Source organism: Pantherophis guttatus, chromosome 1, assembly GCF_059756535.1.
Source record: "Pantherophis guttatus breed Tessera chromosome 1, ASM5975653v1, whole genome shotgun sequence".
NCBI lineage: Eukaryota > Metazoa > Chordata > Lepidosauria > Squamata > Colubridae > Pantherophis > Pantherophis guttatus.
The window spans coordinates 840,275-863,420 of record NC_142063.1 but is presented as its reverse complement, the minus strand read 5'-3'; the positions used below and the strand labels follow the sequence as shown (position 1 = coordinate 863,420).

At 44.2% G+C, this 23,146-nt stretch overlaps 2 protein-coding genes across 2 annotated transcripts; one reads left to right on the top strand and one right to left on the bottom strand.

Moving 5' to 3' along the window:
* Positions 1–16,076: 16,076 nt before the first annotated feature.
* LOC148116217 (vomeronasal type-2 receptor 26-like) lies at positions 16,077–17,351 on the top strand. The gene is made up of 2 exons (XM_087883498.1): positions 16,077–16,092; positions 16,255–17,351. Exons 1-2 carry the CDS (start codon positions 16,077–16,079, stop codon positions 17,163–17,165), a joined length of 927 nt encoding a protein of 308 aa, XP_087739624.1. The 3' UTR covers positions 17,166–17,351.
* A 4,265-nt stretch (positions 17,352–21,616) lies between these two features.
* On the bottom strand, positions 21,617–22,471 carry LOC132709333 (vomeronasal type-2 receptor 26-like). Its single transcript, XM_060682692.2, has one exon. It carries the CDS (start codon positions 22,469–22,471, stop codon positions 21,617–21,619), a length of 855 nt encoding a protein of 284 aa, XP_060538675.2.
* Between the last annotated feature and the right edge of the window lie 675 nt (positions 22,472–23,146).

The window sequence follows — 23,146 nt, the reverse complement described above, 5'->3', positions numbered from 1 at the left end:
TTTGGTATTTTGGCTTTCTCCATAGCTTCATTATATAATCGCAACATATTCTCTCCCAATACTTCTTGCATTGTTTTGTATATTTCTACCGGTAGCCCATCAGGTCCCGGTGTTTTATTATTTTTTTGCTTTTTCAGTACTTCATCTAATTCTAATTTGGTTATTGGCTTATTAAGAGTTATTCTTTGTTCTCCTGTAATTTTGGGCATTCCTGATTTCCCTATGTACTGTTTTATCTTGTCGTCCTCTATTTTCCCCTAATTATATAAATTCGCATAAAATTTCTTAATAATTTCTTTTTTGGCCTCTTTACTGTGTTGAATTTCTCCTTTATCGTCTTTCAATTGGTATATCGTTCTTTTTTTCTGTTCTTTTTTCAGTTTATAGGCTAGCCATCTGCCCGTTTTATTTGCGTGTTCGAAATAATTTTGTTTCGCCATTTTTAATTTTTGGGGCTAGTTATATTTGGTTTATCAAATTCAATTTATGCTTAATCATTTCCCATTCTTCTCTTATTGTTTTGTTCTGGGGCTTTTCCTGGAGTTTTTGTTCTATTTGTTTTAGGTCTTTCTCTAAATTATCTAATTGTTTTTTCTTCTCTTTATTCTTTTTCCTCGTATATGCTATTACTAGGCCCCTTATATATGCTTTTAAAGTATCCATGTGTTTTGTAAAGAGGTTTCCTCTATTTTATTTAGGCGGGAACAGTGCAGGCTGACCTGACTACTTGGGAGGAGAGCGCCCTTTGACCCTTTCCACAAGACACACCTGGCAACTGAGACTTAAGGAGATGCTGTGGGTCATCACATGTTTATTTTGAAACAAGGTCTTCTAAAGGAGAGGTGCACTTTAGGACCAATGAAATAATTTCTATCACAACAGTGTAGAATTCCATTGACTTTGTCTAGATAGTAGTTAAAAAGTGTCGAATTCAGAAATCAGGTTTCTTAGGTGCTCCTGGCTACTTTCCTTCGTGACCAGATGGAAGCTCGCCTGACCAATAACCAGCCAAGACACAGTGAAGGCCTTTTCTTTCATTCATGGCAACAAATGGGGAGAGAAGCTTGATTTTCTCCAAAGTTCCAACCCAACATATTCCTTTCTTCATACAACCCTCATCCCTCCTCATCCCTCCTCACTCCCCATTGGCTGAGATACTATGAGGTTATGCTCCTCCCTCCCGACTCCTACATATTTCTGCTACATACTAAATCATACACCACATGTACATTAAAATTAGGAGATAATTTATGCAAAGTGTGTCAGATAATATTTATTCAGCTAATTAGACATGCTCAGTTGCCTGTTTTGAGTTCTGGGCTTTTCAAATGGATTCTTGGAACAATATATTTTTCCCGTTTTTCTGTTTCAGCTTTGCCTTCCCTGTTTTCCAGTTCAGTTCTCTTCCCATTCTCTTTCCTGTTGTCCCATTCAGTTAGTTTTCATTGGTTAGCCATTTCCTCTTGCAGCTGTTTTTACAGCTTGTATTCCTCATTTTCCTAATATGAAGACCTGGCTAATTTTTGTGTCTATCCTACACCCTGCCTTTCTACCACCATTTCCTCACTTCCATCCATTGTAATTTCTTTGACAGGCTTGACAGATTCAATTTAAATTTTTTTTTTCAATATTAGATTTTGAAAACCATTCGCAAGATTTGACCAAGTGGGGCCATGTGGAAGGAAGTGGCTGCCCTAGTTTGTCACTTCGTTGTCCAGAGAGATCCAATGTTTAGCTTTTGATGCAGAAACGTCTGATGGATTTCAGACCAGGAGCCCATCAGGACCACCTTGAGTCCACCTGCGGGAGCTTCGGAGGGTTGACAGAAACTACTTTCATACAAGATGAATGATACAATCAATGGCAAACTGAACAAAGAGGCCCCACAGGATACGAAGTCACAGAAACAGAATTCAAATGAAAAGGAATTGAGTTGTGTGCCTTTCATTCCGAGAAAAACTGAAGTGATTCTGCAAAAATGCTCACCAGGACATCACCTGAACTGTTGAAGCATGAAATGAAATTTCATTTCAGGCATGTAATTTTAAAATCAGCTCAATTTAGGATTAATATATGGAGACCTAACAGGAAAAAAATATATGAGAAACAGGCCCTACTCAGGGGTCAAAGGCATTGGCATTAGAAGGCAGACAATATTGGAGTTAAAGGACATCAAACCCAGAGTGGCACCGCAATCTATAGTGATGGTAGCCTTTCCCAGCGATCCCTGGAGACAAGATGCCAAGTTGAAGGACATCAGAAGTCAATTTCTTTCATCCACATCATTTTCTGGGCATGTCCGGGCAGGAAAGACCACAACCATTACAGAATAATGTTCCTAGGTGTGTATCTGTGATTCTGATGCTTTTCTCCAGACATCACTCCTCACATGGAGCCCTGGAAGAACTTCAGGGTTCCCAGAGGAGAAGTTGCTTCACGGTGTAATTATCGCCATCCTATTCTCTGTGACTTCTTCTGTCACTTCTCCAGCGACTGCCTAGATGTAAACATCAGACTGAAGCAGCATGGAAGGGATCTTGCATCAGAAAAGGATAAATGCTTCAGGTCAGGCTCTTTGGTGCCACACATTTTGGGACAGGTAGGAGCTCTGCTCTTGAATGTACTTTCTCTCCTTTCCAGATGGAGCTCGGCTTGTCTCTGTCTGAATATGGAGAACCGCTGGCATTTCCATCTTGTGGGAAGCCTGGAATTCTTCTGTATCTTCTTGGTGTCCTTGTTTAGAAAGGGATTGATTCAGCCCAAGGAATGATGGACCTCCTGATTCTGCTCCTGATGCTTCTGATGCTGCCGTTGTTCCAGCCAGTCTCTGGAAAGCTTAGGAGGAAGTGCCCGATGAATTTGGAGCACCGGGATGGAAAAAATCCACCAAGCTATTACAGGCCAGGAGACCATCTCATTAGCATGGTCACCACAGCAACATTAAGCTCAAATATAACGTTGCCTTTCAACATGGCTCCTTCTACTCAGTCTGACTCGTAAGTCATTCAGGATGATGGATTTGCACTCCTTCCATTTTCAGATGTAATATTCTCCTTTTTTCCTCATTATTTCACTTATTCCTATATGGAAGGACCCACCTAATTTCCTGGAAGAGACTCAAATCCAAAGATGGAGAAACAGCTAAAAGAACTCCAGATTATTTCTTCCTCCCCATCCAGCCCCGAGTTCATCTGTTTGAAAACTGATTTTTGTTTAAAGTAACTATTGAAAAGGTTGCAATTTCCTATGTCAAGCCCATCCCTGGAAGCTTTCAAGAAGAGACTGAACTGCCATCTGTTAGGAATGGTTTAGGGTCTGCTTGGGTGGGGGTAGGGGGTTGGACTAGATGACCTACAAGGTCCCTTCCAACTCTCTTAATCTGTATCTGTATCTATCTATAAATGCTCATTGAATGGTTTAATTTTTGCCTCTAGTTTTGGATCAGTATTGGCTTAAAATTCAATAGGCTTGTGTGACAAAGAGAAAATACATTAAACAATATCCTGTTATTGCTTTCGATGGTGGTGTTGATAATATGAATATTTTTCCACAGGTGGGCAGCTTTAGGTAGGTTATCTCCTGATAAGTTTAGAATTGTCCGGTTCATTTTTGCCATTCACATGGCTAACAAGAATCCACAGCTCCTGCACAATCTCACACTTGGCTACAACATCCATGACAACTCGCTGAGCTCACTTGCCACTTCAGATGCTTTGCTGGACATGCTCTCTACTGGAGAAGCCAATGTCCCCAACTACAGCTGTGGGAAGAAGGACGGTCTTTTGACTCTTCTCGATGCAGCAAGAAGGGACATTTCCATCCAGATGTCAACTTTAGGAGGCACCTACAAAGTCTCACAGGTTTGTGTGTGTGTGTGTGTGTGTGTGTGTGTGTGTGTGTGTGTGTGTGTGTGTGTATCTGGTACAGTGAGAGCAGAGTTGGTGGGTGATCAATATATCCACTTGCATCTTCTCAATGGAATTCAGGAGCTGTTTTTCACCATAGCCATTTTAGGTCTCATGGCTGGTGATTGGGATCCATATTGAGAAGGAGGCAACCATCAAAGTAGCCGTATCTTCTCATGACACCCTCTTCATGGCTTGGGTGGATTCTGCTGGACACTTGTAGCCAATAGGACCAAAGCTCACGAAGGGTGCATACTTGTACCATTATTATTCAGTCTAGAAATGAATGACTTACCAGGACTCATAAAGGATCCTCTGGTACACATGTCTAAGACACTAGATACATCTATTATCATCTTGTTATAAACTGAGGATGGTATTATTATTATTATTATACCTATAATAAAGGAGAATATTTGTAGCTCGGGGTTGACATGAGGGGTCCTTGGTGATCTCTGAACTTGCTTGTTTTCTTGCAGATGTTTCTTTACCCAAACTAGGTAACATCATCAGTGCTAGTGATGATGATGATGATGATGGTTAGCACTGATGATGTTTAGCCAGTTCAGGTTATGAAACGTCTGGAAGAAAACAAGCAAGCTCAGAGAGCACCAAGAACTCCCTCAAGTTGGGTTTCATATGCTGTAAAGAAGACTTGGTTCCAACTCCCATAATAAGTATCTGATTCTTAATAAATCAAAGTCAAAAGTTATGAATTTTAAAAATGACATCATATCCATAGAGGGCTATTCAGTGGTGAGCCATAGAGCAAGTAACACCTTTCCTTATCTAGAGATAGTTTTCTTGGAGATGGGATCTTTGCTCACTCTACATCAAAAGAGCCCAGAGCATGGACATAAGTGAATCTACTACTTAAATTTTAAAGAAATCATAGCTATCCAACTTCCTTGAGCCCCATTTATTAAAGTATATAATGCCGAGATTAGAACACAATAGAATAACAGAGTTGGAGGGACCTTGAAGGTCTTCTAGTCCAACCCACTGCTTAGGCACGAAACCCTATAGCATTTCAGGCAAACGGTTATCCAACCTCTTCTTAGAAACTTCCAGTGTTGGAGCATTCACAACTTCTGGAGGGAAGTGGTTCCACTGATTAATCGTTCTAACTGTCAGGAAATTTCTCCTTAGTTCTAGGTTGCTTCTCTCCCTTAGATTACCCCTAAACTCTTATATGGAGCTGTGATTTGAAGCTTTAAGACATATATCATCACTAAAATAATCACATCGTCTAAGAAGGATTTTGTGGGTGGATAAAAGTTCTTCCACCCTCAGGGCTTAATTGGGAATTTATACAACTTTTCCCCTGTCTAAAATTGGGGCATACAATTGTTGATATAAAATTAAGCTGTAGAAACCGAGATTTCCAAAATTCTGTTTTTTTTAACAGACAAAAGTTCCGTTAAAAGACAAGTATTTAAATGCAAAAGTGCCTTCGGGCAATATTTATTTTAGTGAGAATGTGCTGGAAACAATCATTAAATATAGAAGATTTAACCAAGTCCCAATGAACTTGTCTTTCTGGAGCTCCAGAGAGAGACTAACACGTTCATCCTTTCAATCTCAATTATATAAGAAAGAAAACATTTAGAAGCTTGGACTGCACATTATAAAAACAACCTATTGTGATCCTTATATTAAAACAACTCATTTCCTATGCTATGAGAATTCAAAAATTATATATTTAATACAGTACTTTATTGGAACAAAACAGTTCACCTAAAATCTGTGTATCTGCGTCTGATTGTGGGAAATTATAAAGGTGATACAGAAGTATGATTTTCATTCTTTATTTGTGTTCTTGTTTCCTTAATTTTTTTATTCTATGCTTATATATTGTGTTCTTAATGTTCTGTGTTTTATATTCTGTATTTTTGTAGGCCTCATGACTAATCAACAATAAACTATTCTAACAAGTTTAAGAGAATGAAGTTGGATGTATTAAAAGCTAATGTTTTGGACTTGATCCGAACCCAAATATAAGCATTCTTCATTGTCTTTTCAGATCAGTTATCTAACTGCTTCAGAGGCCCTGAGTGATAAAAGTCAATTCCCTTTTTACCACTGGATGCTCCCCAAAGGAGGGTTCCAGGACTCAGCAATTGTCCATCTGCTTCTCCATTTCAGGTGGACCTTGATTGGCCTCTTTGCTTCAGACACAGAGAACGGAGAGAATTTCATGAGGATTTTGACTCCTATACTTGTCAGGAATGGAATTTGTGTGGTTATATCACAACGATTCTCAATGACTAGACAACCGACACTCCTCAGAGAGGCCCTCTCTAAGTGGAGACAAGTCAATGTCTTTGTTCACTTCTTAGAATACGTTTCCATTTCAGACAGAATCCTTCCTTTCCATTTAACTCTTGAAGGTTTGCCAGGACCCATTGAAGGGAAAGTCTGGATCACCACAAATTTGGGAACATATTCATTGAAAAAACACAGATGTCTCAAATATGTTCATAGTATTTGGTCTTTTTGTTTTCAGGAGAAACAATGGCCAAAAGAGGATGTGTTTGAACCCTACTTCTTTGTAGATGTCCAGTTTGAAGATCAGTATTTTCGCTGTTCTTTTTCAAACCATGTCTCTTCTTTCAATGGTCGGAGAAGATGCACCCAGAAAGCGTCAATGGAGACCCAGCAGGGAAGGAACACTTTACGGATCAAAAATCACAAACATATTTACAGTATCGTTAAGACTCTGGCGCATGCCTTAAATGCTGCGTATTCCTCCAGATACAGGAGGAGAAGGAAGGAGGGCGAAGAGGGTTTGGGAGCTCCAAGGCTGCAACCGTGGCAGGTATGGGGTCGGGGTGGGTTTCACTTACCTTTGCTACCAGTTTGCTTGCTTGCACGCGCTCACTTTGCTCGTGCATGCGCCAGTTCTGCACACGTTTCTGGACTCTGGAACTTCCAGGAGACCTCTTTTTTGCCCTCCCCAGGCTCCAGAGGCTTCGGAAGGCCAAAAATGGCTACCCCCGGGCTCTGGAGGCCAGAAATGGGCCCATTTCTGACTTCCAGAACATTTTTTTGCCCACCCAGAGCCTCCGCGCAGGCCCTGCTCTTACCTGGCATCCAAAACAGGCTCTGTGGAGACTCCTGGGAGGGGAGGGGTGGGCAGGGCCAGCCACTCCTTGCAACTACCGGTTCGGCGAACCAGATATAAAATTAGCATCTGGTTTGCCCGAACTGGCTGAATCCCACCCCATGATCAGTTTCCATCCATTCTTCCTTGTCTGGCCTTCAGGTGCCTTGGAAAATAGCTTGATCCCCTTCTCTCTGTGATAGCCCCTCAAATATTGGAAGATGTTATCATGTCTCCCCTGGTCCTTCTCCTCACTAGACCAGTCATGCCCAGTTCCTGCAGCCATTCTTCATATGTTTTAGTCTCCAGTGCCCTAATCTCAGTTCTGTTTAAGAAGAAGTCCAATGGAGAAGAACGAGAACTATCTCAACCTAATTATGCTACAAAAGTCCAACACTTTTGGCCAATCTAATTGACTAGGGCTTAATATTCCAAATAAGCTACACCATGGTAGATAAATACTAAGACGACGGTGAGAGGGCCAGCAGCGGCGGTGTCAGCAGCGGCGATGGCGGCCGTGACAAAGGTCATGGGGATGGCGGTTAGAGCCAGAGCGGCTACCTAAAGACCGTGTAGACTGAATGAGATGGCGTGGGATACTTGGCAGTCTTCAAACAGGATTTTCCTGGACGGCTGAAGGGTGCTTGGCCCTTAGGGGGAAGGGCTGCCCCTGTGTGGACCCAGAGACCTCCATGGTGAGCTGGAGGGGGCAGAGTTGGGGAGCATTGTCATCAAATGGAAGTTCTGAGGGGCTGAGGGGCTGAGGGGGGCCAGAAAATGACTATGGACACTTTGCTGCTTATACTCCCCCCCCTCCTTCCTCTCTTTTGATCAAGTTTAGGCCTATTAGGCCTTATTATGGTCATAGCTACCCCGCCTATCCTGGCCTGCTGAGTTACTCCTACTTCCCCCAATTCCATCATGTCCTCTCTGAATTTCCGCCACTGCAAATTTCTTCCTGAACTAATTCCTGCCCATGAGCTGGAGGATTAGGCTTTTTGGACTCTCCTAACCCGTATGGGGGAATGGGAGCTGAGGACACAAGTCCGGAGGGAGCCGGTGTATGGCTGCCCTTCACTACCAGTTTCCATCAATTTTAAGTATTTCAACTGGTCGGCCTTCGTGAGAGGACGGTTGGGCCAAGAAATTTCCAGGTGTCAAGTGGCATGTATCTCCCCTCCACTGCTGTGAGAGGGCAATAGAGTCCGGTTGCTTGTGCCATGGATTGGAACTTTTCCCCTGTGGATTTATAACATCATGGTGGTCCCCTGACCACGGACTATTTTTACCCTAATGATCAGATGTACTCGGTGTCTGAGCTCCTTGCCCTGCGAGACTCTCCCCTCTCACAGGTTTGGCCCTCCACTCTATCGAGGGCCTATCTTGATGACGGATTTTGGAATCCTGAGAGATGGCATGTTGCAAGGAGGGGGCTGTGGAGTTTTTTGGGGAAGTTTTTAAACAAGATTTTAAAGGGTTCTGGGAGGGGGGTGGGTTGTGTGGGTATGGGGAGAACCCCCGGGGGAGGGGGCCTGGTCCAGCTGAGGAGCGCGGCATGGGAGGTGCGGGAATCGGGGTCAAGGAGGGGGTTAGAGCTCGTGTTGTTGATGGACATTATATCAGTACTGTGGGTGGGAGGGGCAGATATGGCGGGAGCAGGGGGGCATATCATGTTATGGGAGTGCGCACTCGCTGTCTTCGAGCAGTGGCGCGCTCCGGCCTCCAATGCTCCTCTCGTTCCCCAGGTTGCACAGGCCCTCAGGCCCTGGGCCTTCGGCTGATGCTATGCAATGCCAGGTCTGTGGTAAATAAAGCCCCCTTCATTTGTGATCTAGTTCAGGAGTGGGGAGCAGACCTGGCGGGTATTATGGAGACCTGGTTGGGCCAGGAGGGGGGAATCCCCCTCGCTGAAATGTGTCCACCTGGTTTTCATGCATTTCATCAGCCGAGGTCACAGGGGAGGGGCGGGGGGTGGTGGAAGTTGTTATTAAAGAGGGTCTTGGTCCGAGGGAGGCCACTGTTCCTCAGATGGCCGGATGTGAGTCCCTCCTTGTGAAGTGAGGTCATGGGGCACAGATGGGCTTGCTGGTTACGTATCTGGCTCCCTGCCACGTGGTGGCGGCCCTGCCTGAGCTGCTCAATGTTATAGCCGCGGTGGTGGTTGATACCCCTAGGCTTATGGTCATGGGGGATTTTAACCTGCCATCCTTTGGTGAGGCATCTGAGATGGCTCAGGAGTTCATGGCTTCCATGACTGCCATGGACCTGACCCAGTTAGTTCATGACCCTACTCACACGGGGGGAAACACGCTGGACCTGGTTTTTGTCTCTGGTCAGTGGCTGAGTGATCTTGAGATAGGGGATATAATGACCGAGCCCTTGTCATGGTCAGATCACTCCCTCCTTCGCTTAGACCTTCGAACCGCCACACCCCGCCGCAGGGAGGCGGAACCATTTAGGTGGTTCCACCCCAGGTGACTGATGGATCCTGATAGGTTCCAGACAGAGCTTGGGCCATTTCCTGAGGCTCTGGCTCATGGTTCGACTGAAGACCTAGTGGCCGCCTGGGATAGGGTGGCCACTGGAGCTTTGGACCGCGTCGTGCCTTTGCGGTCTCTGATCTGGCGCCAGTCTCACCTGGCTCCTTGGTTTACCGAGGAGCTGAGGGAGATGAAGTGCTGGAAAAGATGCCTGGAGAGCAGTTGGAGGGCCAGCCATTCTGAATCTGACCAAACACTGGTAAGGTCTTATATTAAGACCTACCTGGTGGCGATAAAAGCGGCAAAATGTAATTATTTTTCCACTCTTATTGCGTCATCAGATAATCGCCCAGCTGCCCTGTTTAGGGTGACCCACTCCCTGCTCTACCAGGAAGCACAGGAGGACCCATTGGAGGGTAGAGCAGAGGACTTTGTACAGTATCTGTATGACAAAATCGCTCAGATTTGGGAACACCTGGACTCTGACTGGGTAAATTCGGGGGGATGATGGAGGCAGGTCTTGAGAATATTACCTGGGAAGAGTTTGATTCCGTGACTCCCGAAGACGTGGACAGGATACTGGGTAGACTGAGCACGGCCACATGTTTATTGGACCCATGTCCCTCCTGGTTGGTGTTGACCTCCCGGGAGGTTACGCGAGGCTGGCTCCAGAGGATTATTAATGCTTCCTTGAGTGAGGGTGTCTTCCCCCCCACCTTGAAGGAGGCGGTGGTGAGGCTTCTCCTCAAGAAGCCTTCCCTGGACCCGGCAGTCTTGGCGAATTATCATCCAGTCTCCAACCTTCCCTTTGTTGCGAAGGTTGTTGAGAGTGTGGTAGCGCGACAGCTTCCTCAGTACCTGGATGAATCGGCTTATCTAGATCTGTTCCAGTCAGGCTTCAGGCCTGGGTACAGCATGGAGATGGCATTGGTCGCATTGGTCGATGATCTCTGGGGGGCTCGGGACAGGGGTTGCTCCTCTGTCCTAGTCCTATTAGACTTCTCAGCGGCTTTTGATACCATCGATCATGGTATCATGCTGCACCGGTTGGAAGAGTTAGGGGTGGGGGGCACTGTGTTGTGGTGGTTCTCCTCCTTTCTCTCTGACCGGTCGCAGTCTGTGTTGACAGGGGGGCAGAGGTCAACCCCGAGGCCCCTTCTATGTGGGGTGCCACAGGGGTCGGTCCTCTCGCCCCTTCTGTTCAACATTTATGTGAAGCCGCTGGGTGAGATCATCCATGGTTTCGAGGTGAAGAACCATCAGTACGCTGATGACACTCAGCTGTACATCTCCACCCCGGATCACCCCAATGATGCCCTTGAAGTGATGTTCCAGTGCCTGGAGGCTGTATGGATCTGGATGGGGAGAAACAGACTCAGGCTCAACCCATCCAAGACCGAGTGGCTGTGGTTTCCGACATCCCAATATAGTGAGTTGGTGCCATCACTGGCTATTGGGGGTGAGTCACTGGCCCCCAAGGAGAGGGCTCGCAACTTGAGTGTCCTCCTGGACTCCTGGCTGTCTTTAGAAGAGGATTTGATGGCTGTGGCCGGGAGGACTTTTTATCAGGTTCGCCTGATTCACCAGTTACGTCCCTTTCTGGATCGGGATTCATTATGCACGGTCACTCATGGCCTCGTCACTTCCCGCCTGGACTACTGTAATGCTTTCTACATAGGGCTCCCCTTGAGGAGCACCTGGAGGCTCCAACTGGTCCAGAATGCGGCCACGCGGGTGGTTATGGGAACAATGTGGTGCTCCCATGTGACTCCCCTCCTACGCGAGCTGCTCTGGCTCCCGGTGGTCTTCTGGGTGCACTTCAAGGTTCTGGTTACCACCTTTAGAGCGCTCCATGGCTTAGGGCCGGGGTACCTATGAGACCGCCTTCTGCCACCAATAGCCTCTTACCGACCAGTACGCTCCCATAGAGAGGGTCTTCTCAGAGTGCCGTCGGTCAAACAATGTCGACTGGCAGCTCTCAGGGGGAGGGCCTTTTCTGTGGGGGTACCTGCCATCTGGAAGAGCTCCCCCTGGAAATACGAAGGATCCCAGATCTGAGCACTTTCTGCCGTGCCCTCAAAACATTCCTATTCCAGCAGGCTGGTCTGGCCTAAACTCCCTTTTTAATTGCTTTTAAATTGGTTTTATAACTGGGGTGTTTTAAATCTGGCCAAAGTATTTAATGTACTGTAAATGGTTTTTAACGTTTGTATTATGTATATTTTACTTTTTTGGCTGTTCACTGCCCTGAGTCCTTCAGGAGTAGGGCAGTATATAAATTTAATTATAAATAAAAAATAAATAAATAAATAAATATTTATTAATATTTGGTATTAAACACTGCTAATTTGAAAAAGATGCATGCAGTTTTAAATAAATCCAGGTAGGTATATGGTTGATGATTAGCATCGTAGAATTTTACCTTTATAAATGTAATGGAGACCTTGAGGCCATCTAGCCTAACCATTCCTTTCTGCATGAATCCCAGCCGAAGCTTCTTTGGCCTACATTTGCTCAGTCTTTGCATTAAGACAAGAGGAGACTGAATTTCTCAGGTTCACTGGCTCAGTGCTAAAACTGCTCCTCCTTTTATGACATTTTCTTCTTATTCAGCCAGAATCTCCTCAGTCTTGTCACTGAGTTCAATTTTCCATATCTATAAACTATGGAATATAGTGCTTAATCTTCTGTGTAACATTTTTTTAGTAATTGGAAGAGTGCACTATCCTTTCCAACAAAGAGATTGTGTTATTTGAACATGGTGCTTCTAGAAGCATCTTCTGATTTTCAGCTGCCATAAACCAACATAGTTCTTTCCCTTGTTGTCTTTCTTCATGGTTAGAGCAGCTCCTTTCATCTCAAGACAGTTTTTATCCATCTAATTATCACAATTCAGATCTTACGTAAGTAGCTTCCTAATCATAACCCCAGGAAGTAATTTGTTAGTACTTTGCTAAAATCAAGTTTTATTACTGCTATCCCTACATTTCATTAAAGAAATGTAATGACATGTCAGAATGATCTTGAGGAATGATGGGGAAGATTTCCTGAGAGCAACCAGATAAGAGGGGGCAGGCAACAGCTGAATAACAGGCAAAAAAAAAAAAGGAATTCAAAAATTATCATCCCTAATTTTTCAGGCAATCAAAACAGATAGTGGGAGATTTGTACTTGCAAAGTTCTGTTGATCTGGCTTTACAATAAGGTAGAATTAGCTTATTAGGATGTGTTTTTTCTGTCAACTATCAGAGAGAAAATTAAATTGGCAACTTGCTTCTTGACAAATCCCTGCTTTCTTTTACTCACCCTGTTGTTTTCAGGGAGTGTACACATAATCTCTTTGTTTGTTAATTTATTTGTGAGCTGCTCAAGAATGTTCCATAGAATCGACAAACTTTGTCAATTATTTGTTTTCTCAATCTATATTTTCTCAATATGTGGTTGACAAATGTTGCTGAACCTTTTTTAACTTTTGAAGATATTGGTAACACTTTTCCCCCGATCAAGCCTATTTGCAACTTAGACAACTGTTGAAGAAAAATTCAAATGTTAAAAGACCACATGGGATAAAAAGAAAAAAAAGAAGGGCTCTACTTTTAAAACATGGGAATGAATTCATTCCAGTTCCACCCCTTCCTTGAGAAGAATGAATTTTGGAATTTTTCCCACTTTAAACTCTACTTGGACCAAAATGGAGATGTAACCGCAGATCTGGACTTCGGGTGCTTGTTGATTCTCTCCGGGGAGGATCCCATCCAATTGCAACTTGGGAGCATTGAAAGACAGAGAGTAATTATCAACCAAGATGCTCTGTCAAGGCTAAAGTCGCTCAACAAGGTAGGGAAAATATTGGAGACTTTTCTCCGGCTTCCAAAGTCCTAGAACCCATTTCAAGTGGGCTAAGCCTGGTCACCAAGATGGAGAATTGAATGTGGGGAGTGGTACTCTTCTAATTTTGTTAGGTGGCTTAGAAAGCTTCAGTGCTATTGACCAAGGTGTCCTTCAGATGCTCTAGTATGGAACACTGTTTTCAGCTGATCCAGCCATCTCCAACATGGGACGCTGGGTGACTAAACTTTATGACATAGATCATGGCCTTTTTGTCTCCCCTCTGCAATTTAGTATCCTGCTGAACAGAACTTTCCTTCTTCATCACTGTTTTGTTCTACTTATTTTTTAAAAATCTAATAAAATAAAAATTAATAAACCATTTAGAATAAATTTTATTATAGAATTTAATGGATAGACCATCATCCTTGAAAATCATGACTATAGGAAGAACGGAGGAATCCATATTAATAGGGCCGTAGGAGGAAGCCACTGGGTGTCTGTCGCTGAACGTTTAAATCTTTTCTCAGTTCCATCACTCCAGACTTTATCAGGTAGAAAAGACCTTTAGGATAGGATAGGATAGGATAGGATAGGATATAGGATTATAGAATGGAATAGAATTATGGAATGGAATTGGATTGAATGGAATGGAATAAATGGTCACTGATAGGGAGTGGGAAGTCAGGTGATATTTCATATTTATTTAACCAAAGCCTAGTTACTTCACTAAGGTTTATGTCTACCTCCGTTTTCCATGGATGGTGAGTTCTGAGGTTTTACTTTTGGCATCCCTTCTTTTCTGCTCAGTCTCTGCCTCAGTCCAAATGTGTGGAAAACTGTCATCCTGGATTTGTCAAGAGGGCTCGAGAAGGAGAGCCCATTTGCTGCTACGACTGCGTTCCTTGTCCAGAGGGGACCTTCTCCACTCAGGAAGGTGGGTGACACCAAAGAAAGAGACAGGGAATGGATTCATCCATTCATCCACACCAGAGCATTTTCATGGAAGTCCAAGTTAAAAGTTTGAAGCGTGTTTATTTTCAAACTGCACAATTTCTTATCTAAGGGATGACAAACATGAAGGAGTGGCTGGGAACAGAGAGGAGGATGTGACAGATTGCACCAGCTTCACTACTCTCAGAGAAAATCTCTCTTCTGGTTTTGAGTTGGGAGACATCCTTATAGTTTTTAACCTTTCTGAGAAGATCTGAGTTCTTTGAAACTTGAGGAATTATCTTGGGTCCATCTCCCAGAAGGATTATTGCAATGCATTGTCTATGGATATTCTCAATCGTCCATTTTTGGGATTGCAATGCATTTTATATGGCTCCCCCCTTGAGGATCACTGAGAAGATGTTGCTGGTGCCCAATGAGGTGGTGAGGACAGTTATGGGTCCATCTCATGACAAATATATTATCGCTGCTCCCAGGAGTCGTTCTTGATTATTTGCAGGACTAGCTTTCCCTGCCAGCAAACTAGATTCCAAAAGTTAGCCTCTCCTGAGTCCTGTATATTAAGAAGTGCCATGTGAAGGACTCAGGAAGTGTGTCCAGAAAGAGTAGCTGATTTATTATTTACCTATAATAATGTAGGTTCCTATGAAGATTCTGCACATTACACGGGAAATCATTAATGTACATCTCCACCCCAGACCACCCCAACGATGCCCTTGATGTGATGTCTCGCTGCCTGGAGGCTGTGCAGGTCTGGATGGGGAGGAACAGGCTCAGACTCAACCCTTCCAAGACCGAGTGGTTGTGGCTTCCGGTGTCCCGATATAGTCAGCAGGTGCCATCGCTGACTATTGGGGGTGAATCTTTGCCCCCCACAGAGAGGGCTCATAATCTGGGTGTCCTCCTGCATGCACCGCTGTCTTTAGAAGAGCATATGACGGCCGTGGCCAGGGGGGCCTTTTATCAGGTTCGCCTGATTCGCCAGTTGCAGCCCCTTTTGGACCAGGACGCCTTGCGCACGGTCACTCACGCCCTTGTCACCTCCCGGCTGGACTACTGTAATGCTCTCTACATGGGGCTCCCCTTGAAGAGCACTCGGAGGCTCCAACTGGTCCAGAATGTGGCTGCGCGGGTGGTTATGGGTGCAACCCGTTGTGCCCACATGACACCCCTCCTGCACGAGCTGCACTGGCTCCCTGTGGTCTTCCGGGTGCGATTCAAGGTGTTGGTCACCACCTTTAAAGCGCTCCATGGCACAGGACCCGGGTACCTTCGAGACCGTCTTCTGCCACTGATAGCCTCCCACCGGCCAGTTCGCTCCCACAGAGAGGGTCTCCTCAGGGTGCCATCGGCCAAGTTATGTCAGCTGGCGACACCCAGGGGGAGGGCCTTCTCTGTGGGAGCCCCAGCCCTGTGGAATGAACTGCCCCCGGAAATACGCAAGATCTCCGACCTCTGGGTGTTTCGTTGTGCACTCAAGACTCTGTTGTTCCGCCAGGCTGGGCTATCAACATAACAATTTTAAATTGGGTTTTAAATTCCTGGGGTTTTAAATTGAGCCAAATTCATTTAATAATTTTAAACTATTTTAATTGATGTTGTCTTGTGTTTTTAATAGGCTGTACACCGCCCTGTGTCCTTCGGGAGAAGGGCGGTATAGAAATAAAATTATTTATTTATTTATTTATTTATGTCCTATGACATTCCCCAATTTAATAAACAATTAGAAATATTATTTTTTTTAGAAAATGATATTCTTTTTATGATCTTTCTGTGGAGATGGTAAGAAATTATCTTGTCCCATGAATGTATTTCTTTGAAGGTGAAAGGATAATATGTTTATTTATTTATTTTTATTTATTTATTTATTTATTTTGAATTTGTATACCGCCCTTCTCCCTGAGGACTCAGGGCGGTGAACAGCCAACTAAAAACAGCCAAGTAAAATGTTAAAGAATTTTTTTTTGTTTATTTGTTTTCTCAGATACAGAAAAATGCACCAAGTGTCCAGATGATAAATATCCAAATGAGGATCAAGTCCAATGTATCCCCAAATTTATAACCTTCCTGTCTTATGAAGAACATCTGGGCAACATCCTGGTGTCATTTGCTCTATTCTTTTCCCTAACCACAGGCTTTGTCTTACTCATCTTCATTAAATACCGAGAAACTCCCCTTGTCAAAGCCAACAACCGGGACCTCTCCTACATCCTCCTGGTCTCCCTCCTGCTTTGCTTCTTGTCTAATTTTCTCTTCATTGGTCAACCAAGGAAAGCCACCTGCCTTCTCCGACAGACGGTTTTCAGCATCATCTTCTCAGTGGCCATTTCTTCTCTCTTGGCCAAAACCATCACGGTGGTGCTGGCTTTCCTGGCCACAAAACCAGGAAACCGAGTGAAGAGATGGTTGGGGAAGAGCTTGGCCAACTCCATCATCCTTTCTTCTTCTGCTGTCCAAATTATCATCTGCTCCATCTGGTTGGGAGTTTCTCCCCCCTTCCCTGACTCTGACCTCCACTCCCAGCCTGGAGAGATCGTCCTGCAATGCAATGAAGGGGCCGTTGTCATGTTCTACGTCACCCTCAGCTACATGGGCTTCCTGGCTGCCATCTGCTTCACGGTGGCTTTCCTGGCCAGGAACCTGCCTGGGGCCTTCAATGAAGCCAAGCTGATCACCTTCAGCATGCTGGTCTTCTGCAGCGTCTGGGTGACTTTTGTGCCCACCTACCTGAGCACCAAAGGGAAATACATGGTGGCTGTGCAGGTCTTCTCCATCTTGGCCTCCAGTGCTGGTCTGCTTGGTTGCGTCTTCATCCCCAAGTGCTACATTATTATTCTGAGGCCAGACCTGAACACAAAGGAGCAACTAACGACCAGAAGAAATATAGCTATGTGAGTCAGAAGTATTTTGACTCCTAATAGGTGAAACCAAGAAAATGATGCAAAATGATGATCATACATATAAAAAATACAATCGATGTTGTAAGCACAAATATCCATAAATAACAATCCTCAGGTTAGAGGATTCCCACCCATCTGCTGTTAGTATCCTCAAGAGTTATTGCCTTAATAAAAAGAAACGCAATCAGTTGTTTTGCAGTAGCAGTTTTGATAAAATGTACTGAGAAGCAAGGAGTTCAGGGTCCCAAAAGCAGAATTTCCTCTTCTATGCTTCTGTCTTGCTAAGAGGCTCTCACTCCTCCAACAACTTGGTTTTTTCACAGCTCTTCTCCCTTTTCACCTCTTGGAGGGCAAAATCCTGAAAGGACAGGATTTATCCGCTTAAGTCTTCTGGAAACAATGTTTGAAAAGACCTTAATGCCAGGCAGAAGAGCTAGGCAATCTAGAGCCAAGTTTTGCAACCAGCCTGTCCCAGGTACCCACAAGGAAAGCCAATTGCATAGAAGACTGAGGCTTGTTCTGTAGCTCCTTGTGCCTGATCCTTTACATCTTGCATACTGCTTTTTTTGTCGTTTAATGACCCCATGATCCCTTGTGGGGTGGAGTCAGGGCAACTGAATGGAGATGAGTGTTTATTGGCCTTTCCTGTTGCCAATGCAGAGTTTGCAGCAGATATATTCTCATTGTGCCCAGAGAGAGAAATATCTGCCTCTACGTAGGATCGAACTCACAGCCTCCTGATTGCTCCACCTATAGGCCACCACGTACTGCTTTTACTTGCAAGGAATTGTCAGTAAGGTTGAAGCAACCCAAACCAGGAAATCCCTCACATCCATGGGCCATTTTGAGCAGCATCAAGTCCATGGCCTGCCTGTTTTGCAAGATTGCTGTTCTTAGCTATTCCTGCTTTTCATTGAGGAGAGCTTTACCAAGCCTTATTTATATGTTTCGTAACTGTTGAAGACCTTTAAACAGGAGGGCTGTCTAACCAGTTAGAGCCAGAAAAGTCTATCTGCGGTGTTTTCTTCTGAAGAATGTCTCCACCATTGTAAGTGTTGTGACTCTGACCCCCGAGACCGTCTTATCGGAGGGAGAAGACTCCAAAAGTGAAGGAGAGGAGTTGGCAAGGCCTCCCTCTCCAGGAGCCTCCTCTCTGGCAATGCCTCAGGTGTCTTCCGAAGGAGAAGAGATAGGCCAAGAGCCAGGCATTTCTGAGCAGCCTCAGTTAGACAGCAACGGAGATAAGTCTTGGCTGGATCCCCGACAGCGTCAGAAAGACAAGTGCACGCAGCAGAGAAGGAGGCATGCCAGAGATTAAGCTGAGTCACTGGACCACACCCTACAGGGGATAAAAGGGGGTGTGGTGGCCATTCAGGCTTTACGACAGACAAAACTGAAAGCTAGCAAGTCATTCTGCATTTCTGGAACTTTGTTATATGCTCTGCTTGGACTGATTTTTTGGACTGGACTTGACTATTCTTTGGCTTTTGTGAACTTTGATGTTTTCAGTCGGAGGAGATAAACCTCCCTTTGTAAGTAAAAACTATTGGAAAGCAGCCACTGGGTTGCTGCCAATTCTGCTTTCAAAGGAAATTCTTGTCTGCTGGTTTATTTTAACTCTTGGTCGACTGCTGGTGTGCGTTTGTGAGACGGGGACAGAACAGTAAGCTGGTGTGGGAAGGAGAGCATCACTCCCATAAATCTCTGTTCTGGGAGGGATGACAAGAATGGGTGGAATCAAACAGAGGACCTGAAGCAAATAACAGAATAAGAGAGCTGGAAGGGACCTCGGAGGTCTTCTAGCCCAACCCCCTCCTCAGGCAGGAAACCCCATACCATTTCAGGCATATGCTTGTTTCTTCTGAAAAGCCTTCAGTGATGGATCACTCACAGCTTCTGGAGGCAGCTCATTCCACTGACTAGAACAATTGATCAACCTGCCTCTAGAGGTTGTAGGTACTCCAAAACTGGAGGTTAATCAATAATCAAGACTTTTTTCAGGGTTTGTGAAACAGCATGTGCTGGTAGGACTCCTCCAATATTGAGAGAGGCTCAAGAAAAGGATGGTCTCATATTTACACATCTAAGAAAGGCAGGAGAGGCTAATGCATAAGCAACAGACAAGATAAGCACAGATATTCACAGGGAAAGGATCTCAAGTAATGGAGCTCAGCCTATTTCTTCTGCAGATTTTCCTTCGGAAGCCAAATGGGAGGAATAAAGCAATAAAATAGGACAGAGAGGGAAAACCTCTCCCATAAATCAAGAGAAGGAGCCAGAATGCCAAACACCAAAAGAGAAAAATTTCCCATTGGAAATCTATGGGATTGCTCTAATTAGATTACAGATTTTGGCCTTATATCTCTATTCATTGACTTGATTTAATCAATTCCATTCTTCAAAGAACAGATTTTTTCCACATAGGAAATGCATAATTCCAGGGGCCAATTTTTGCTTCTGATTCCAGCAGGTTTTGAACTTCAGGAAAGTCCTGTCCTGTCCTGTCCTGTCCTGTCCTGTCCTGTCCTGTCTGGAACACGAGGAAGATGTGACCCATGTGACTGTTTTCAGACAAATCATATTTTTTTAAACATGAAAAAACTAGTTTTTTTCAGCAACTCAACAATAGGGAGCATATTCTGGAAATCAGAATATTGAGAAAGGTATGAATTTAGGAGGAAAAGAGGGTTGATGTAACCCATTAATTTGCCACTTGTGGAATGTTATCTAGGACCAATACTTTCTATTCTTTAATTCCCATGTCTAAATTATGTCTTATTCTTTGATTTCTAGTTCTAGTACTGATTTACAAAGCCTTAATAAAACCACACTTGGTATATTGCATCCAGTTCTGGTCACCACAATATATATATATAAAAAAAACCTCTGGGAAGTGTACAGAGAAGAGCAACAAGGATGATTAGGGAGCTGGAGGCTAAAACATACGAATGGTTACAGGAATTGGATATATCCAATCTAATTTTTTAAAAAGGACTAGAGGGGAGATGATAAGTTTGTTCCAATATTTGAGGGACTGCCAGAAAGAAGACGGGATCCACCTATTCTCCAAAGCATCTGAAGACAGGACAAGAAGCAAAGGATGGAAATTAACCAAGGAGAGAAACAACCTGGAATTAAGGAGAAATTTCCTAACAGTGAGAACAATCAACCAGTGGAACAGCTTGCCTTCAGAAATTGTGGGTGCTCCCTCATTGGAGGATTTCAAAGGGAGACTGGACAACCATTTGTCTGAAATGGTATAAGGTCTCCTGCCTGGGCAGAGGGTTGGACTAGAAGACCTCCAAGGTCCCTTCCAAGTCTATTATTCTATGTTCTATGATTTGTTCCTTGTTGATGTATCACATATATTTAATGAATGTATTTATTTCTGTACCCTATAAAAAGACTTGACACCCTATCCCACCCCCCTCAAAAATGCCTTTGGCTTTGCCTGAATTCCTTGGTGGTTTCTATTTTCGGGTTGGCAGATAAACCAAATTTACAAAGGTAACAGTATTTTTCTCTTCCAAGCTCAGGGAATAGGTCTTCGCCACCACACAAACTCAGGTTCCTGGGCCTCTCGAGAACGAAGGGAAGGAGCTCAGGATGAGGCAAACCTCTTTGTGGTTGTGTAAGAACTCTCTGTGAGGCCTCAGGAGGAAGAAGCTGGACAGAGCTGAAGCCCAGGAGGCAGAGAAAGAGGCTAACTCAGAGATAAAACTGCTCGGACGAGAAGAGGCAAACAGAAAGGAGGAAGCAACTGAGGAAAAGAAGGAAAGAGAGACGTTGATTGCCTCTCCTCAGAACCTGCGTGAGGGAAAAGTCCTTCTGGTAAATGTCTATGGAGATTCTCAGTCCTCCAGGTTGTTCCAAAGGTGCTTTTTCAAGAGGCAACTGGACTTTCTGGAGGTTTTTTTTTTAAAGATGTTTTGCTTCTCACCCAAGAAGCATCTTCAGTTCTAACTGGATGGTGAGCATCCCCACCATCCAGTCAGAGCTGAAGAAGCTTCTTGGATCAGAAGCAAAATGTCTTCAAAGAAAAACCAGAAAGTCCAGTTGTCTCTTGAAAAAGCACCTTTGAGTCCTTCCAGTAATTTCCCTCAGATGGAACCAAGAGTTGGAAGAGGGGAAGATTAAAGGAGGAAACAAGCCGAAAAAACAGAGAAAATTAAAGATTTTGACAGAACAGGAATAGAAAACAGAAACCACAAATAGATTAAAAAACCAGATTGGATTCTGTAGAAAAAGAGCATATCTCTCCCCCCTCAAATCAAAATCAATGTATCCAAAATCAAAATAAAACTTCCCAATCCCTGCATAAATGGGGGTGTAATGAGGCATTTCAATGGGTTTTATGTTGTGATTTTTAATGTTATAATCCAGCCGGAGTCACCAATGTGTAAATTGGATAGCAATATAACTATGTTTCATAAATAAATAATAAAATCAGAGATTCTTATGCCTCATTATATTCTCTCTACAATTCAGATTGGGCCTAAATAAAATAATGTAGCATTTGGGGAAAAAGATGGAAGCCAAGAGACCAGCCCCAGAGGCCAAGATGGAGAAGATCTCCACGGCCACCATGGACTTCCCTTTGGTGCTCAGGTAGGTGGGGAGGAAGCTGATCCAAACACTGCAAAAGACCAGCATGCTGAAAGTAATGAATTTGGCTTCATTAAAGCTGTCGGGCAACTTCCTAGCCAGAAAGGCCACCGTGAAACTGATGAGGGCCAGGAAACCCAGATAGGCAAGGACAGCATAAAACATGGAAGCTGAGCCTTCATTACATTCCAAGATGGCCTCTCCTACCAAGGAGTGGAAGTCCATGTTGGGAAATGGGGGAGAGGTTACCAGCCAGGTGGCACAAAAAATTGCTTGGACCAGGGGACAGGCTAAGACAATGGAGTTGGTCAGTGGTTTTCCTAAGAGTTTCTTAGTCCTGTTCCCAGGCTTGGTGGCCATGAAGGCCAGAACCACCATGACAGTTTTTGCCAAGACAGAGGAAACTGCAAGGGAAAAGAGAATGGCAAAGGCAGATTGTCGAAAAAGACAGGTGAGCTTCCCTGGTTGACCAATGAAAAGAAAGGAACAGAGGAAGCAGAGCAGAAGGGAAACCAGGAGGATGTAGGTGAGATCTCGGTTGTTGGCCTTGACAATTGGTGTATTGTGATGCTTAAGGAAAACCACCAGGACTAAAGCTGTGGTCACAGAGAGAAAAAGAGTGAGAGATGTTAAGGAGTAGCCCAGGGGGTCTTGATAAGCAAGGAAGTGGAGTTTCTTGGCAATGCAGTGGTCCATGTCCTTGTTGGGATATTGGTCTTCTGGGCAGGGATCACAGAGAGCTGCATCTGAAATCAAGAGTCAGTGTGAATTTCATGAGGAATCAACAAAGGCAAATCATCCATCCATATTGACGATGCTGGGAATAAGTTAGCCAGAAAAACAGATCTGTTCTCTTGCTCAACCTCTCTGCTTTATTCTTCAAATCCAGACATTCAAAAAGAGCCTTGGTGGTGCAGCGGACTAAGTGCTGTTATGTAGCACTTAGCTGCCAGCTGCCTGCAATTAGTGCGAGTTCAAATCTCACCAGGCTCAAGGTTGACTCAGCCTTTCATCCTTCCGAGGTAGGTAAATTGAGGACCCACATTGTGGGGGCAATAAACTGACTTTGTAGAAACACCACTTATGGGGGGGGGGGGCAAAAGCCCTAATAAGCAGGTATATACAAAAGAATGAAGGCTATTGCTATAAGTGCATTGTAAGCCGCCCTGAGTCTTCGGAGGAGGGCGGCATATAAATCGAACTAATAATAATAAATAATAAAATAATAAATTCAATCTTTTTCCTTAAAAGGAAACTTATAAATTTTGCCGTGAAAAAACCTGATATTAAATTGTTGGGGAGCAAGAAAAGTGGCCTTTGGGGTTGCACAGCTTAGATTCATGAACTGAGAGGGTCTGCTGAATATATGAA

Coding starts and splice junctions, on each gene's coding strand:
- LOC132709333 (XM_060682692.2), bottom strand. CDS start 22,471: ATGGACCACTGCATTGCCAAGAAACTCCACTTCCTTGCTTATCAAGAC.